This window comes from Typopeltis vanoorti, chromosome 2 (genome assembly GCF_054136105.1).
Source record: "Typopeltis vanoorti isolate ZY-2024b chromosome 2, IOZ_Tvanoo_1.0, whole genome shotgun sequence".
In the NCBI taxonomy this organism is placed as follows: domain Eukaryota; kingdom Metazoa; phylum Arthropoda; class Arachnida; order Uropygi; family Thelyphonidae; genus Typopeltis; species Typopeltis vanoorti.
Window position 1 is genome coordinate 61,179,039 of NC_143550.1, and position 20,396 is coordinate 61,199,434.

Genomic DNA, 20,396 nt, shown 5'->3' on the forward strand with positions numbered 1-20,396 from the left:
CATGTCATGAAGTTACTTCATGTACAAACTTGGTTTGCTTACACTTGGATAAAGGATGAAACCAAGAATAAAAATTCATGGCATCTTTAATTTACTTCAGATTATCTTTGGACTGGACTGCTAATTTCCTTTCATACTTTGTGTTTGCATTTGTTACCACACTATACCCTTCTGACTTGTGCTTTGTACTGCTGGTTACCTTTTTCCTTGAGTTCCCTCCACAATTTTTTTTTTTTTTTTTTCAGCTCTAGCTTAATGATAATATTCAACCATATAACTCCTGCTTGATTTATTCCTACGACTATGTATGCAATCTGCTAATACATCTCTCAAACACTCCTTTACTCCTTTCTATGCACTATCGACATCCAGCCTTTGCAGTTGCACATGCCAAGGCACTGATCCGAACACTCTCCTGAGCTTGTCATACCTATCAGTCCTGTAATTCCACATATACACCTTAACTGAAAAATCCACACATTTAGCCATCTCCTAGGTCAAGACCATATGATCACTCACACCAGTTGGTGGCAAATGTGGTCATATTGGTTATGAACAAATTCTCTGATACAATCACTAAAGTTAGCACTCTCAAACCCCTAGTACATTCCATCACATGCTGCCCCAAGTAATTATTCCTTAGTAAGCGTGCATAAATTCCATTTCCTTCCATGTGTCTTCTCTTCCTTTCAATCTGTGTTCTCATAGTTGAAGTCTCCCATAATAATTACCTGCCTTCCATCCATTGAACTTATTTGCCAATGCATACTATCTCCATCTTTTACATCCCCTGGTCTATAGAATCATCCAAATGTATATTTTGTTCTGCTGGCCACTATCTTACACCCGATGGCCTCAAATGTGTTATTTACACTGGGCTACAATTGAATTCCCAATGTCTTGGTTCATCAGCTGTCATCAATAATATTTCTTCCCCATTCTTTTCCCTCTATTCTCTCTGAAAACACTATACCTTTCACGTTCTATCCTACTAACTATATCATTTTCTGTCAGCCATGTCTCACTGATGCCAATAACCTTTGACCAAGATGAACTAACTGGTACCAAAAACAATTCTCTCTTGCTCTGAATGTCCCTGGCTTTAGGAACATAAAGAACAAAAGCCCCTTATGTGTCCTGACACTTTGTACTAACTATCCCATTCTGTTTATTGGCAGGCACTACTAACTTGGGCATTTTATGCACATTCTTACATCCAGCTGCCTTGCTGATATCTGTATCTGCTCAACAACTTCTCCTCAAAAGCTTTAGTTTCCCTGATTTTGCACAGCCACTGTCACTATATTCAACTTTTTTTTTTCAGACTGAATACCAAATCCATTCAGATGCAAACCATCCTTGTTATACAAGTCCCTTCAGCCATTTAAACTCACCCCATACATCTACAAATTCCACATTCTTCCTTCATAACCTATGTATAGACTCATTTGTTATTATGGCCCTCCTTATATAAAATACAAAAATTCATATTACTTGTACAGATACAAAACACTACATATTCAGAACTTTAAATGAACTTTAATATATCAAGGAAGTAATTTAGATTAGTATTTTGATTAATGTAAAATAACTAATGCAAAAACCATCATTTCAAGTGTTACTTTGTAGCATAAATCATTTGCTTCTCTTTTAAGTATGTACTCCATGCATAATAATATACATGTCTGAAAGGAAATATGCTTTGTTTAATAGGGGGGGGGGGGGTATTAAGGAAGTTGATGCGAAGTCAACAGCCTCTATATACAAGTAGCCTAGTCAAAGATACTTTATGCAAACTTTGCTTATACTTGGGTAATGGATTATACAAGAACATAATTTTGTGTCAAGTATAACTTCAATTATAACCAAGTGAAAACATTCAAAGTAGATCAAATGTTCTTTACCAGAGAATTTGAATAGACTGAGTAGGCAAGTGAATGAACTAATAGTTTAGTGTTATGAAGTAAGGTTTAGAATGTGCATGCTATAGAGTATACAATTTGTGGGAATATCTTAGAGAGAATAAAGGTATGGTGGGTGTATAAAGACCTTAAACTTAGGGACTACAATTCTGGAATCGTGAAAATAACAAACCCAATTATTGCAGTGATGTGGTAGACATTAACATATACAGCAAACAGATAATGGTTTCTCTGTATAAGGCCATAATTAGAACTGTGTATGGTTTATTGTTAAACAAAACAACACGAATGTCAATCAAATATGATCTTGGAAACATACCAGCTGAATACAATATTAGCATACAGAACAGATTCAACACACTCAATTTGTGTGAAAGAGAACCAGATGGACTATGAGAAGAGATTAAAGATATAATTAACTTCCAACAGTTTGTAAGAAGAAGTCCAAACGACTGTCAGACGATACCATCAAAACTGCTCAGGAAAGGAAGAAAATGAAGGCCACAAGAAATTTGCAGGAAGTACAGCAGAATTTCAATGAAATTCTGCTGTACTTCCTGTACCTCATTTGAATGAAGAATTTCAACGAAAAGTCAGAAGAGATGAGGAAAAATACTTTAACCAGGTATGCCAACAAATAGAAGACCAAAACAAGAAAGGAAAAACGAATATTTTCAAAAAGATCAGAGAACTAACAGGGAAGTTTAGTGCCAAGGTGACAGTATTGAAAAGTAAACACAAAGAATATCTTGCAGAAGCTGCAGACATCAAAGAAAGATGGAAAGAGTATACAGAAGCCCTTTACAGAAAGGACTTCAAAATTACTGAGAAATTTGAAGAGCAGGATTATACACAGGAGCCAGTACCACTGGAGAGTGAAGTGGGTACTGCAACAGCTATCCAGTAAGAAAGCACCAGGAGGAGATGGAATACCCATTGAGCTACTCAAAGCCTTGGGAGAAGAGGCAGTTAAAATTTTAACAGCTCTGTCAGCAAATTTGGATTACAACTACATGGCCTAGGGAATGGAAAAAATTAGTCTATATACCTTTATTGATGAAAGGCGATGCAAGAGAGTGCAAAAATTACAGAACTATAGCACTGATTTCTCATGCAAGTAAAGTCTTAAGATCATTCAGAAAAGACTGGAACCATTCATGAAGAGAGAAATGCCATAAATGTCAATGTGAGATGAATAATAGAAAGAGCACAGGAATATCAAAAGAATGTCTTCCTTTGTTTCCTTGACTATAGCAATGCTTTTGACTCTGTAGATTATGTGAAACTGTGGAATGTGCTAAGAACAATGGGAGTATCAGAGCATTTCATTATCCTTCTGAGGAATCTTTATTATGAACAAGAAGCTACTGTCCGAACAGATCTTGGAGAAACTGAGTATTTCACAATAGGTAAAGGGGTGCGACAAGGATGTATTTTATCTCCGTACCTGTTTAACTTGTACAGCGAATACAACTTTAATTCAGTTGGAATTAAAATTGGTGGAAGAAATATTAATAATTTGAGATATGCAGATGATGCCACTTGCTAGCAGAATGCAAAGAAGATTTGGAGGAACTTATTTGAAAGTTAAAGAAGAAAGTGCTAATTATAATTTTAAACTTAACCTCAAAAAGACAAAAGTTATGGAAACATGTGAACTTAATGATTTTGAAGTAGATGGGAAGAAAATGGAAGCAGTTAACAATTTTATACTCCTAGGATCGCGAATTGATCAAGATGGTTATTGTATGGAAGATTATTACTTGGAAAGAAAGCAATGACAAATTTAAGCAAGATCTTTAAAGATATTAGCCTTTCAACAAAAATCAGAATCGTGAAAGCAATGGTATTCCCTGTGGTACTGTATGGATGTGAAAGTTGGACCCTGAGAAAGAGTGAAAGAAGGAAGATAGATGCATTTGAATTATGGGTTTGGAGACGCTTACTAAAAATACCATGGACTGCAAAGCAAATCAATAAATCAGTGATAGAATAAAGCCAGATTGCTCCCTTGAAGCTATGATCATCAAGCAAAAATTGTCATAATTCAGACATATTATGCGAGCAAATTACAATCTGGAGAAGATGATGATGATGCTTGCTAAAGTTGATGGAAGCAGGAGAGAAGACCAAGAATCAGAAATTCTGAAAGACATGGTCAGAGACAGATCTGAATGGAGAATGTATGTTCACAGGATCACCATGAGTCAAAAATGACTCGATGGAACATAACAACAACATGGTATATTGTGCACAGATTGGATTGCTTGATTTTAATGGGATTGCAGATACACAGGAAAAGGTCTAGGAAATAGCAGTTAAGGTGATACACAAGAGGTTGGAGAACCTATAATTGGTAGCAGGGATGGGCAGGAAGGAACTTGTTTGCATTTTATTTGAACAGCTGTGGATTGTATTCCTTGAAAAATCCATATGATAATCTGTTAGATAGGGCAGTAATACATTGGATGAATGAAAATTAGAGATTTATTCTTTGGAATTGAACTAGCAAGTAGCTACTACATGCATTTCAATAGATTTAACAGTGGGAGAATTACTGATGTCAATTCATTTGAAGTATTTGTAGAAGAGGCAAGTAGCAGAATATGAATACCTATATGAAAGTGAGTAAATTGGTGAGATATGATTAAGACTTACCTTGATATGGGATTGTTATCAGATTAACGTAGAAGAGGTTTACTAATAAACACAAGCAGTATATGGTGCAGAGAAACAAGGAAGTGATGTATTGCAGAGTTCCATACTTGGACTGCTACTTATTTTTATATTAATGATATCAATTATTTCAGAGGAGAATGTGCAGTTTCTGCTGATGCTATGCTAGAGATGTCTGTAATGAAGGTGATGTTGGAGATGTGTAGGATAAATTTAGATTGGCTTCCTAGTTGGATGAGTGCATAGTATATCTGCTTTTCAATCAACAAGCCGCTATATCCTCCACTGAGCATTACCCAGTTATTTAGTGTAGGATGATACAACGGCTGTGAGGTCCTTTTTATAGGGAAGTACGGCACCATCTCAATCCTCCCCCCCCCCACACACATTTTTATCTAGACTTGGGAGCGGCATAGCTGACGAATCAGGCCTATGGCTGGGTCTTAAATATTACTGACTGTAATCCATGTGTGTTCACAGGGCTGGTTTGCCTGTTCTGGGAGACGAAAAACCTGAGTTTCCAGGTGAAAAAAAAACCCATACCTCCATATGAGACAGACTAACTCGCCTTTCATTGAAAGAGACTAGATAAAGGTTCCTCACGTCACGGATGGTAATCGAACCCCAAGGCTTTCTGACCAAAGGGCTTCATCTATACTGGCTGAGCTACGGAGGCTCAGCTGGTAAATTAAATGTAACAATCACCCACAATAGGTCAAGAGTCATTTGTGGGTGATTTTTCATTTAAAAAATTAATAAATAAAAATGGTGTGGCCAAAAGATAACGGTTTTTAGATAACTGTGGCAAAGTATAAGACTCATTTTGAGAACTTTTTTTCTTGTAATCCAGTCTCATCAACATAACACAAAATTTAAGGATTTTTGGGAAGTTGATGGGAGTTTGAGTTTATATTGCAAAAAGTGGACAAAGTAGCTAAAAATTATTTGGATGTTGAGAAACATGCTGAAGGGTTTCTTTTTGATGAAGTGGTAGGCAAATATGATGCAAAGAGATCTGTGGAATGCTGTCTGTGAGGATAGGCTGAAGGTTTTTAGGTTTAAAAAGTTTAGCTAGGTGTGAAAGTGGGAATGAGAGAAACATATCTTGCTAGGAAAGAGAATTTTAGCATGAAGAAGGAATGGAGAGTTAAAATAAGCCTAAAATTAAGAGTGCTAAGTGGAACCAGTGATATCAGGAAGACAAAAGTAATGAGCAAAGCATAGATGATGAGAGAGAAATTAACACATGCAGTGTGTTAGTGCACGTATGCACTAACACACAAAACCCAGTATTTTGATTTAAGCTCATTCAGCATGTCCACACTGTCAGGCATTTTCACTCTCCATGCAAAGAACTGTTCTTTACTCCATTGCTGACACCTTCCTTGGTTTCCAGGAATGGTCTCTTGTTCCTCCCCCACACACACTCACTCTGTCTACTTTCTTCCTTTTCATGAGACTTTGCAAATTTCATTCTCTCAATCTGTCTTCATACTCCTCATTCTTAAGGCCAATCACTTATTCTTCTCCAAAACCTTTCTAATATATGCTCATCACCATGAAAACCTGGTGATCAAATTTGTCCATAATTCATATAAGGCCTGATCAAGGTTATGATTCCACATTACAGTGGAATTATAACCTCTTTATTTCTGCACTTATCCTCTACATCATTACTATAATCTGATGTTGATGGCTTCACAACTTCTGAAGTGTTATTCCTGAATACCAGGTCTGTATTTGCCACCACTCCCAGATCTCTTGTCTCTTTAACTTTAAAATTTCTCTACCAAGTATATACTTTGCATCCCATTGTTGCTTGCCAAATTTCAGAACTGTATACTTTGTGCGAGTGGAATTCAGTTCAATGTTACAATCTATTCAAGTGCTGTCTGTGTAAAGTCATATCTGCTTGACTTCTCATTGTTCTTCCTAATTATGCATCATCTGTAAAGTCGCATATCTCCATTTAATCTGTCCCAGTATCATTAATATACAAGTTAAACAACAGTGGGTCCCAAAACTGATTCCTTCACTAGTATCTTTCCTTCTTTGGGATGCTGCACTCCCATACAGAACTTGCTAATTCCTATTTCAAAGCCAATTACCTAGCTAATCTAGTATTTAATCCCATCAGTTATGAGTGTTACCAACTAGTTATGTTCAATTTATGAAAAGCATGTGCAAAATCTGAATATATAACACTGTATATGCAATTCCTTTATCCAAATCTTGTAGTACACAAGTAAATACTGTAGGTAAAACATGACTTACTTTTAAATCCATGCTAGCAATCACAGAAAATACTGTTATCAAATCCATTTTGTATTCTATCTCTTGCTAATCCAATAACCTTTCCTATACCTTAACCACAACTCAAGATTTTATAATTTTGTACCTTAGTCTTATCACCACCGTTTGAAGTGGAACAGTTTTACATTCCCTCCACTCAGCAACTCTTGCTGTTGCATGACTTTATTAAACAGGTAAGACAAGGCTGACACTAACTCCCTGGAATATTCTCTTAAGACGTGGTGATATGTCAAGTCCTATAGCCTTATTGACATAAAGCTTACTTAACTCCTAATATACCTCTTGTTTGCTTGCTCAGCAGTACACTATCTTCTCATTCATTTACATTTGGGTTCTCGTGATATCACACTGATAGGAATAAAACACCTAGATGAATTGCTCACTGAGTACCTGAGCTGTTCTCTGTAGCAATTACCAGTCTACCATTTTCATCTTTTTATCATCTTACCATAATTATTCTTCCTTCTACATTCTGTTTATCTGAAAAACTAGGATATTTCTTGGGTTGATTTGCTAATTTCTAGAGAACATAGATACACATGGGAAAGTCTGGATGGAAGATACAAAAATCAGACTATATCGTGGTCAGTAAACATTACTTCGATGGAATATGCAACTCAAAGGTGATGCCAAGTGCAGACTGTGGATCTGATCATAGACTAGTCTTAATGAGGATGAATATTCACCTGAAAACAATAAAAATGAAAAGAAAACAACCCCTAAAATGGGATCTGCAGATGGTACAAAATCCAATAGTAAAATCAAAATTTAATGAAAATGTTTCAGAACTGCTGTTTACACAGTTGCAAAATGAAAATGAACCCTCACAGTGGAATAAACTACTCATACAGTGTTGCTCTTTACCAACTGAGTCACATTTCTGGCTTACTTTTTATACTCATTGTGCAGCTGATTGTTATTCATCTTGTGTTGCCTTCACAGTGCCTTCCTTATTTCATGTTTAATCCTTTCACTCATCCATTTTGCATCTACCTTATTCAGAATTTTGAACTTTAGAATACATTCAACCATTGATTCTGTTAAATATCTCTTGGTCAGTGCCCAAGCTGCATTTATCTCCTTCAGGCTTAACTCTTCATTTTGTGCAAAAGTTGGATCAGAGAGAACATTTACACACATCGGTCCATTTGGACTTGGAATTCAGAATGAGAGAGGACGAAAACTGATTTCTGTAACAAGCACAATCTCATCATAAATAACTAACACTTATTTTGAGCAAAAACCAACAGCATGATACACATGGGAAAGTCCGGACGGAAGATACAAAAATCAATTAGACTATACCGTGGTCAGTAAACATTACTTCAATGGAATACGCAACTCGAAGGTGATGCCAAGTGCAGACTGTGGATCTGATCATAGACTAGTCTTAATGAGGATAAATATTCACCTGAAAACAGTAAAAATGAAAAGAAAACAACCCCTAAAATGGGATCTGCAGATGGTACAAAATCCAATAGTAAAATCAAAACTTAATGAAAATGTTTCAGAATTGCTGTTTGCACAGTTGCAAAATGAACCACTCACAGTGGAATAAACTAAAAGAAGCTATTATAACATCTGCTAAAAACCACATCAATAAACATGAAGGAAGAAAGAAAGAAAAAAACAATGGATAACACAAGAAGTAATTGACCTTATCGATGAAAAATTTTGCTCCTCTTTTCCATGACCTTATCATGGAAAAGAGGAGCAAAAGAAGAAAGATTAAGATATAAAACATTAGATAAAAGAATCAAATAGTTATGCAGGATATTGAAAAATAACTGGATAAATAGGCAGTGCACTGAGATAGAAGAATTATAAAATAAGAACAAAACCAGAGAAGCATTCTTGAAGGTGAAAGAACTTAATGGAAAAGAAAACGAACAGTCTAATAACATCAAGGACAAAGATGAGAACATAATCATTGATAAGGAAAAGATAAATAGAAGATGGGTGGAGTACTTATCAGATCTCTATGATGATAGTGGTAACACGATAGATGATTCACGACACCTTAAGTTAAATGTAGCAACAGATATCACTCTACCGACAAGAAAGGAGATACAACACATTAAGAATCTTCCTAATAATATGAATTGTTGAAACAGCCACCCTGTTTCCCAGATTTGAGTCCCTCTGACTTCTGTCTCTTCCCAAAACTAAAACTCTTCCTCACTGGTCAGTGTTTTTCTTCGAATCAAGAGATGATTGCAGCTATAGAGGGGTATTTTGCAGATCTTACTGAGAACTACTACAGGGATGGGATAGTGGTGCTGAAGCATTATCGCACTCATGGGTGCGATAATATTTCGGCTGAGCTGCTGAAAGCTTTGACTGGCTATAATAACTATTTAATGGAATTCGTTCAGGACATCCATAAAACAATAGAATTACTTGAAGTTTTTACATCTATCTGCATACCAATTCCAGAGTAAAATAATGCACAAAATTGCAAAGATTACAGAACTGTGAGCCTAATATCCCATGCATCTAAAATTATTTTAACAATTGTTAACAAAGAAATTGAAAGAGTCTTAATCAGTGAATTGAGTGAACAACAGAAAGGCTTCCTCAGGCACTTGCCAAGCTCAACTGCCTAAACATCTCCTAGTCCCCACCCTCTGTGCTCCCTCGTTTATAGCAACACCCCAATAAATATCCTGTCTTGGCCATTTCTACCTCACACTATATGCTTTCAAAACCATTTGTGTCACTTCCTTCCAAAGCCTCTACTCTAAGAGGACATAAGTCATCACTTATCATAAGCAGTACTCCACCACTACATTTTCCTTTCCTATCCTGCCGAAAAATGCTGTACCCTGCCACTTCAATTCCAGTTATTATATCATCCTCCGTCAACCATGTCTCAGAGATCCCAATAATCGTTGGCCAGGTTGATGCTATCAGCGCCAGCAATTCATTTCCTTTATTTCAGATACTCTTGGCATTAGTAGAGAGCAGTGGTCTGCAAACTTTTTGCTGTGAGGGCCGCATTGGGTACTTCAGCACTTTTCAACGGGCCGTTAGTAAAAAAAAAAAAAAAAAAAAAAAAAAACTCTAGAACTAGATATATGAGTTGTTTAAGTTAAGGAATATTACATCCCATATCGTTTCTTAGCCGAATAAGAAACTCAGAGTTTTATGCCGAATATAGTAGAAACTATATAAAGTTCGACGATTCCAAGTGTAAGCAAATACCTGGATTCGGCTAAGAAACGATATAGGATGTAATATCCCTTAACTTAAACAAGTCATATGTCGCCGAAATTGAAGCCTTTGGCTCTTCATATATCTAATAATAGATATGAGTTTTATTGAAAGTAGATAAAAACTGATTACAGAGTATGTGAGATTAAATTATCGTATATTAATGACAACGAACACTATCAGCAAATTCTCATATTTTTATCACAAATTATAATAAAACCATTAATGTGAATGATGTAACTGTGTTTGTTTTTAAAATCTCATTAAACTCGGGTTCAAATTTTGAAGTGCTAATTACAAGTAGCAATTTCAAATGTTCATCAGACAAATTTGCCCTATTTTGACTTGATATATTTCATTCAGGAAAAAGTTTGTTTGCAAAGATACATTGTCCCAAAATTAGAGATAAATTTGCAAGCAAATTTCTTCAAATTTGCTTGTAAAATTTTGTAAAATTCAAATTTTTTTTTCTTCGTTAGTCCATTTTAACAGACCTTTTACAGTCAGAAAGACCATAACTTGGATTATGGTTACTTTTTGCTATTTGGGAATATATTTTGAACACAATTTTAATTAATGCATTTGAAATCTATCAACACCCTGTTTTTTTTGGTTTTTTTTGTGGATTCTTATTGAAAAATTAGTCCAATTGGTAGGCAGGATAAAATCATATTGTGGGCTATAGTTTGGAGATCCCTGGTATAAAGCATAAAAATGTCACTGCTTCTATACCTATCATTGTCCCCTCTCGACCCCACTGGGCTCAATGTTTCCTGACATCGTCCCCCTACCCCCAAGCACCCATTCCCAGAAGAGGCCATCCCTGCTACCATCCACCCTGGGAATTCTAGTTTCCCTGCATTGACACACTGAATCGTTCAGAAAACAACAATCTTTCCAGATACCTTCGTCCTTCCTCATTCAAATGCAAGCAGTCCCTAGCATACAGTTCCCTTCTGTCTTCAAACACCCTCCAAGCATCCGTGTATTCCAACTCTCTCTTCTCACACATTCTGACTATTATGTGATTCAGTATTGCTGCTCTTCTGCTCAGCTCGTCACTATCATACCTGGGCAGCACACACACAATCTTCCCTCTCTGTGTTTTCTTTTGCACAACTTCAAGCAAGAATTTCAGATCTCTCGCTGCTCGATTTACACTGCCTCTCAAGTCGTTCGTGCCCACCATCACAATCATCCCATCCATCCTTTCATCCCTCTTAATTGCCATAGCCACATTCTTTGTTGTTCCTCCAGGCAAACGCTCCTCACGCATCCTATCTTGCACACCACAGATCATTGAGTCACCATACATTACACCTCTCATCATTCCCTCTCTCCTACTGTTTTCATTCTCTCCTCCTCCATCACTCCCATAACTCTCTCTCATTCCCTCTCTTCCACTTATCCTATTCTCTCCTCTTGCATTATTCTCATAACTCTCTCATTCTCTCTTCTACTATTCCCATTCTCTCCTCTTCTATCATTCCTATACATCTTTCTCATTCCATCTCTTCTAGCATTCCCACACCTCTCTCTCCTTCCCTCTCTCCTACTGTTTCCATTCTCTCCTTAAGTAGGTGTTTTACTTGTTCCACAGGTTCTCATTCACAATGCAGTTGACATTTTCAACGAGTTTGCCTATTTTCATTGTCTTTGTCTTTTTATTTCTGACCTTCATACCATATCTATTACAACAGTTGTTCAATTTAGTCAAGGAATCTTTCAGACTCGTAGCAGATTTATTGATAAGTATAACATCGTCCACATAAAGCAAAGAGCTACATTAACACCTCAATTTTGATATCATGTTTAATACCACTTTCCTTCATAATGTGATCCATATAGATAATGTACATCCTTGTCTCACACCAGATTTAACATTAAACATCTTCCTGTACTTCAATTCTAACTGTTGACTTACAACTCAAATACAGACTAAGTATTGCTTGATATAATGCCTCATTGACACCATATAACTGTGGCGTATTAAATAGCTTCTCTCTTGGCACCTTATCATATGCCTTTTCCAGATCTACAAAACTCAAATAGAGATCTTTGTTATATTCCCATGTTTTCTGAACTGTTTGTCGTAAAGTGAAGATCTGATCCTGACAGCCTCTATTTGGCCTGAATCGAGCGTGTTCTTCACCAAGCTTTTCTTCTACAATTCTTCTCAACCGTTTCTCAAGTATACTTGCATATGTCTTACCAGGAACACTCAGTATTGAAATACCTCTGTAATTCTCACATTCAGTTTTATTTCCCTTTTTATATATGGGTACAATGAGAGCTCTACTCCAATCACTGCAGAGTTCAGAATGTCCAGGCCTTCTGAACTATGCAGTGCAGCCACTGCAAGACTTTTATACCACCATACTTCAGTATTTCTGGTCGAACATCATCTACTCCTGCTGCCTTTCCACGTTTTAAGCCTTTGATGGCTTTTTCTACTTCAAGTATGGATATGTATTCCTGACTGTATGCCTGTCGAGTGTTTTTTACCACTGTGCTGTCACTGCTTGTTTCATTTAGCAATTTCTCGAAGTAATTACTCCATACTTCAAGGATATCTTTTTCTCCAGTTTTCATGCCACCTTTATCATCTCTAACTTTTTTTACAGTACTCTTTCTTCCATTTCTAAGCTTCTTCAACAACCTCCAAAATATTTTGCCACCTTCTTGATATTTATTTTCTATGTTCTTGCCAATGTCCTCCCATGACTTTTGTTTAGCTAGTTTTACACAGTGTTTAGCTTTCTTACATTTGTCTCTGTATTCTCTAAGAGCACAAGCTGACTTATTTGCCAGGAACTTTTGATATGCTTTCTTCTTTTCCTTCACTGTCTCTTTAACCTCCTGTGTCCACCATGGAGTTCTGATTTTTCTATCCTTGCAGACAACTTCACCACATGCCTCTCTGGCTGAATCAATCAAGGTTTTCTTCAAGGCTTGCTGCTGAATCTTTAAAGTTTGGTTCCTGTTCTCAAACTCTTTCATTTTTTCTTCAATAACCTTTGTGTATTTTAGTCTACAGTTCATATCTGAGAGCCGCTCAACTTTTATTCGCTTTAAAACTTTCTTGCATGTTATTCTTTTCAATATGAAATTCAAATTTATCCTGCTCAAGACTAAATAGTGATCACTTTCAATTTCAAATCCTCTGTACATTCCGATGTCCTGCACAAGGGAGAAAACATCACCATCAACAATAACATAGTCAATGAGACTTTTCTTATTCCTTGCCTCTTCTCTCCATGTGAATTTGTGCACATTTTTATGTTGGAACATGGTGTTAGTAATAACCAGTCCATGTCCTGAGCAGAAATCCAACAAATATTTGCTATTATTATTAGCTTTGATCTTTTCTCCTCCAAATTTTCCTAATATATTTTTGTATGTCTGACAATCATTTCCTACTCTGCTATTTAGATCCCCAAAAAGGGCCAACTTTTCCTTTTTCATTGTGTCAGATGCTTTCTCTAAATCCTCAAAAAATTCCTCCACTTCTAGTAGAATCTTCTATGGGACCATAGCCACACATAAGTCTCATTGTCCAGTTCCCTATTCTGATATTTGCCCACATTACTCTACTTGAGACTGCCTTCCATTCAAGAAGATTAGCCTCGTGTTTAGTGTTGAATACAATGGCTACTCCTTCTTTTCCTTGATTGTCATTGCCTGAATATAACATTTTGTATTTATTGCTCAGAAAGGTCTCTCCAGTTTTTGTCTTTTTTGTTTCAGTCACCCCTATTATATTGATCTGGTACTTATCTAATTCCTCAGCTAGCTCCATTTCTTTGTCATTCAGACTTCTTATGTTGATAGTACCCATCTTTAACTCTGGTGATATTGAGTTGCGGTGTTTTTTCAGATTTGTTCCAGTAGCTGACTTTTTGCTGTTTGTCCTGGTTCCCTGGCAAAAACAACGGGGCGACACCCCAGCCAGCGTGGAATTCTGTCATGTTGTACCATCATTTTGTATATTTTAGTTTAAGCCAATAAGAATTACAATTTGTTCGGCTAAATCCCAAATTGCCAGCCCATCCTCGTTCGTTCAGTTTCCAGGTCGATACCCAACAGAGTGCACCACGAGGTGAGGATTGAACATTGGTCAGAAGCCCTGGTCGGTTCTTTGCATTCCTTTAAAGACTATGTGGAGGTCTCCTCTCAGTTATACAGCTTTGACCCTTAAGCACCCAAAAAAAAAAAAAAATCAGTTTTATTCTTGTTAAAATGCTCCAAGCACTGTTCAGAGATTTTTATTCGAGTGCATTTTTGATCTGCTGTGAGCAAGCACGGCACCCTTCTTGCACAAATCTTTTTCATTTGCAATTCTTCATGCAAAATATATTATAATGAATTTCTAATGAATTTTTTCGTCTAGTCTGGTTAAAAGATTGGATTAATATTCCCCAGTTATTGTTTTACCCTTTTCAAAATAATTAATAAACAAAATGCATTTAGCATCCCAAAACGCTTCTGCCATGACCTTTCCTGCTGATGGAACCGATTTTGTCTTCTTTGGCATTTCAAAAGCACATTCTCTTGAAATACATAGTCTCAGAAATTTCATGCACTTTGACTTGCCAGTCATCCAATACCATATTGTGCACTTGATCAATGATTTCTGGTGTTGTTACACTTCTTGGACATCCTTCACATAGTTCATTTTTAAGGGTGGTAATGGCCATGTTTAAACTCGGCAGCCCATTTCTTAATTGTCAAAAACAAAGGAGAAGAATGCCCATAAACTTTTATGAACTTCGAATGAATATCTTTTGGCATCAAGCCTTCTTTTACAAAGAATTTTATAACTGCACGATACTCAATTTTATCCATTTCAAGGGATACAGACAACACTTTTGCTTTGTGTGATTTGCAATTTTCCATGGATGCTTATGACAGATGTACCAACATAGAAAAACAAAAATGGTGCCAATAGTGTTGCCATCTATGATGAAGGCCGAGAAATTTTCAGACCATCGTGATATATGCTTCATACACTTTCAGAAGGCCTTTGACTGGGTAAAACATAACAATGTTCAATATATTAGATAAATTAGACCTAGAAGATAATGTACTTAAGATTATAAAAATGATTTATGCCGAACAGAAAATTCAGCTGTTTAACTCTGAAATTTCTGAAGTGAAAATAAAAAGAGTAGTTAGACAAAGTTGTATCCTTTCACCAAATTTATTTAATATCTATAGTGAGACCGTGATGAAATAGATTTTAAAACAAAAAATAGGAATTGGTATCAATGGTATAAAATACAACAGTCTTAGATATGCTGATGATACCGTTCTAATAGCATAAAACAAACAAATTAATCAAATTACTGAAGCTACAAATTGAAGAACGTAAAGAGTTTGGATTAAATATAAATGCAAAAAAGACCAAATTTATGAAGATTTCATAAATTTCAGCAGTGAAAATAGATCCGAACCAGAAATATTCATAAACAATATTAAAATTGAATATACAACAGAATACAAATATTTAGACACCTACTTTGCTGAATATGGAAAGCAAGATAAAAAAATAAAAATAAGAATAGCCATAACTAAAATAGCCTTCTGGAAAAATAAACATCTGCTCATAAGTTCTGTGGGTATCGAAACAAGTAATGATAAGAACATTACTGTGGCGTTTTTACATATGGAAGCAAGACCTGGGTATTCAAGAAGAGAGTAAGGCAACAGATTTTGAAATGTGGTGCTATAGGAGAGCTCTGAAAATCTTATGGACAGATTACGTGACAAATACATATGTCCTACAGAGAATGAGAACACATATCTTTATTACAGGAAATGATCCAGAGAAAGATGAGATTGACAGGACATATACTGAGAGGTTCAGCAGGACAGAGGGTACTAACAGTCTTAGAAGGAAAAATTATTGGAAAAGGATCAAGAGGTAAAAAATAAAGGACATGGTTTGAAGATATAAGAACATGGACAGGATCACATGGCTATGCACAAACAGAAAGGAAAGCCACCAACAGAGAGAACTGCAAGGACATGGTACTGCATCCTCTCACTGATGAAGCTACATGATGATTATGAATCTCCTTTGTTTGATCATTAGGTGTCACCTTCTATCTCCAAATCAGTCTAAAGATGTCACGTAACATTTTCAATCCTGTACTAGCAGAAACTCTGATCAGTTCAACAGGCAAACCATCTTCCAGGGGATATTCCATTTTTCATCTTTAATATTTCATCCTCTGCCAGATTTACTTCCATATTATCTCTCTTCACTGTATTCTTTTGCATTTATTACACAATTTCCATCTTTATTTAACAGATCTCTAAAATAACAGCCACATCATCCTAATCCACAACACCTCACACCATACTGCCCCCTCTCTCCAAAAAAACAGTGATTAACTTTGTCTTGCATCTCCACCTTATGTGGACATAATTCCTATGCTATCATCAACAGCACTATCCTTTCCTTTCTGTTCTTTCATCTTCACAAAAAACATCATACCCTTCCATTTCTATTTCCATCAGGATGTCATATTTCCCTTATTCTAACAATTTGTGCTGAATATACTCAGTGAAACAAATTTGTCTCTTTATTTCTGATGATCCTGGCATTCATAAATAAATGAAACAATTCACTTTAGGCTTATAGCCAGTCCTATCCATGCCACCTGCTTGTTGTGATTTCTCCACACCTGCCCATATCTAGTCTCCTTTATCACCACTTACCCAATATCCCAGGCCATCTCATTCCTGTATTGATCATCCTCAGACATTCATTCAATACTGCTTCCATCCAATCTCCTTATACTTGTCTCCCTCTCCACCCTGATCCCTTACTATTTCCTTGTCCATTTTTGATTGATAACTCCTCACCAACTGATATCCATTTTTATTTAAAAATTTTAAAGTTAATTAATTTATAAATTAATAAATTTTAATTAATTTATTTTTTTTAATTAATTAATTAGGGGTACTTGGTAATAATGAAAATTTAAGGAGTACATGGATATCCGAAGTTTGAGAAACACTGCACTAAGCTATCAAAAATTAGCAAGATTCTACTCAAAATGAATGCTATGCAAAATAGCACTTATCTTTTCCAGAGCTGTTTCCCAGCTGCCTGGTATGTAGTGATCCTCTAGCTAACATAACAAAAATGAGAAAAGAAGAAAAATGCTTATTGTAGGTGTGTGTGTGTGGGGGGGGGGCTTTGTTCTTATGATCCACAAAAAATAACTACCTTTTTTAGTTCATGCTGACATGGTCTTTGGGACTGAACTTGATTGAGCCAAAATGTATAAGAGAGAGGTGTTGAGAATGAAGTGCAATTATGGTATAAATATGTATATTTAATAGCAATAAATAAACCATAAAACCAGTAAATGAAGATGAATCAATAGTAGTATAGATTTTGAAAGAAAATTAATGAAGTTTCAGCAAAATTTCTGTATTAATGATGCTAATTGACATTTTTACAATTGTACTAAGATTGTTGAATTGATGTTAATATATATGTAACTTAAATAATTTTTATGTTGAAACTCACATTTGCAGAAACATCTTCCATTGGCATTAATATTTGAGCTCAAAGATGTGGATCAGTATAATCCAAGTAAGTTTCATTGTTCATGAATGTTGAACATTAATTTGTAGCAAAGTTTGGATGAAAGTATGTACTATATATAAGAATCCAGTTTAAAAGAAATAAGATTAACTTGTGAAATGAATAATTTGAATATTATCTGCAGCCTTGTCAAAACATGTGCTTTAGTCAAGACATGGAGTTAAATCTTGACAAGAATGTGAGCAAAATGTAAATATTAGCTATAGAGTGAAGAAGATGTGTTAAATATAATATATCTGCCTCAGTGTTAATTCTAAATAACCCTAATATTTTCAGTTCCATAGCTCTGATTCCTGTTTATGTAATTGATCCTCATCATCAGACCTCCATAGTCAAGACTCATCATGAGAGGTCCCAGTGTCATACAGTCTTCCCTTAAATGCATTTGCTATCTCTGCACTCAACATTCTCAGGCAGTGCATTCCAATCACCTTACTACTCTCCATTCAAACCACCTCACTTTCGTCTCACACACACACATCCTTCTTATACAGCTTCCAGGGATGGCTTCCCCTTGTCTATCCCATTCTATGGAAATCTTCACCCACATTAATCCCATAACTCTTCACCAACTTATGTGTATTATCTCTCCTCCTCCTCCCTTATCCACTTGACTCTGCCAATTGCATTTCTTCCATCTGTCTTCATTTTTGATATTTGGGAGACCATAAACAACCGTAGTCAATCAGGTCTGGTTTTAAAAATCAGGAGATCAAATCTGTGTGCAGTAATTCATATGTAGCTTGATCAAAGCCTTGTGCAGTGAAACCATAGCATCTTTACTTCTATACATCAGTGTCTTCCACATCATAAACTGCTTCATAATTTCAACAATGTGTCCGTGAAGGTTTAGGTCCTGATCCACCATCACCTCCAGATCCCTCATCTCCTCTATTTCCTCTAAGATATCCGCACTAATTGTATATATTGCATCCTGTCTTTGCTTCCCAAATTTTTAAAACCTTAGTGTCAATGCACTCACTTGCCCACTCACCTAGTTTATTCAACTCCTCTTGAACTCACAACTCCCAAAGGCAAGCCATGCACTGTTCTAAGAAAAAAAGTTTAGCTCCTGATCTCTTCCTTGATTGCATTCATTCTCAGTTTCCATGGATGCCCTCTCATTCTTTCCCCACCCTCCATCTTCTTCCTAACACGGATTTTAGCCCAAGTGGCCTGTTCCGGTCTCATTGTGTCTCTTTCTTTGTCTTCCGATTCTTCTTTTTCCACTTATTTTGTATTGGTATAGTATTTTTGGTAGTCTGTTGTTGTCCATTCGATTTAAATGTTCTATCCATTTTTGTTTATATTGTCTTATGTAGTAATTAATTGGGTTTATATTCAGGGATTGTAAAATTTCTTCATTTGTTTTATAGTCCCACTTGGTATATCCAGCTGTTTTTCTGAGAAACTTCATTTCTGCTGTTTGAATTCGTTTTTCATCTTTCCTTTTTATGGTCTATGTTTCACTTCCATATAGTAGTTGGTTTTGATAAGACATTATATAGTCTTGATTCTAGTGTGTTTTTGTACTAGGGATGGCTTAAATATATTATTCATTATGCCATTTACTTTGACAAAGTTTGATATTTTGGTGTTCATGTCTTTTTCTTCTTCATATGATAAATCACATCCCAAGTATCTGAAAGTATTTACTTGTTCTAGTGTTTTATTATCTATCACTATTTTACTTCTTATTGGGTTTTCTCCTTTAAATGCCATTATTTTTGTTTTTTCTTTAGATATTGTCATATTATATTGTTTTGAGATATCATTTAATGATTTTAATGATCTTTGGTAAATCATTTTCTGATGTAGCTAATACTATTTGATCATCTGCAAATAGTAGTGTATCTTCATTTGTGAGATTATTTGTATACCAAATGAGTTATACTGTTTCCAGATTATAATTTTATTTATATATATATATATAACAAAAAGCAGAGGTGAGAGGGTACATGACCTTTTAAGAAATTTATAGGTATGTCATATAACCTCTTTCTCTTGTTTTCTAGCCTGCAGTCCACCAGTTCTCAACTTTTCATAATCTACATTTCACATTCAATATTATCTTTAACACTCCTCTCCACTGTACCTGCATCATTTTTGGAGACCATATCTACATACAATCCAGGTGAGGCCTTGTAAAGAGACAAAATGGCTTCCTTATCTTTATATATCAGTATTCATTTCACTATTACAGTTATCTGCTGAGTTGTATCAGCAGTCTTTGCTATATAGCTATATAATATGCCAGGAAGGGCCAAGTTTCCTAGTCCCAAGAGCCACAAGTTTTTCAGATAGTTACAAGCTGCACGATATCTTCTGAAAAATTCATTTATTAAAAATTAAATATAATACATCTATTACGAAGAACAGAATATATAGAATAATATGATTAGATGCATAAATATATACTGTATATGTACGTATTTATGGCAAAAATATGTATCACCAATTTTTTTTCTTTTATGATACACAAGAAAAACCAAAATTGCTTCAAGAGCTGCAGTGAACAACCATGAGAACTGGGATATGTCCATTGTTATAATATGCATTGGATGGATATCTAAATACAAACAAGTGCATAAATGTACATATATTAACATTTTAATGATATCCATTTTATGTGCCCACAATTCCAGCTTATT

At 35.6% G+C, this 20,396-nt stretch overlaps 1 protein-coding gene across 1 annotated transcript in view; it reads left to right on the plus strand.

Annotated features, from left to right (window-relative positions):
• The window catches only part of LOC150109077 (protein bicaudal C homolog 1-A-like), a 169,488-nt gene that overhangs the window by 14,468 nt on the left and 134,624 nt on the right, over positions 1-20,396 (plus strand). The window contains exon 2 of the mRNA XM_090401568.1: positions 17,676-17,733. Within this exon, the coding sequence (XP_090257694.1) occupies positions 17,676-17,733 (58 nt within the window). The remainder of the gene's footprint in view (positions 1-17,675; positions 17,734-20,396) is intronic.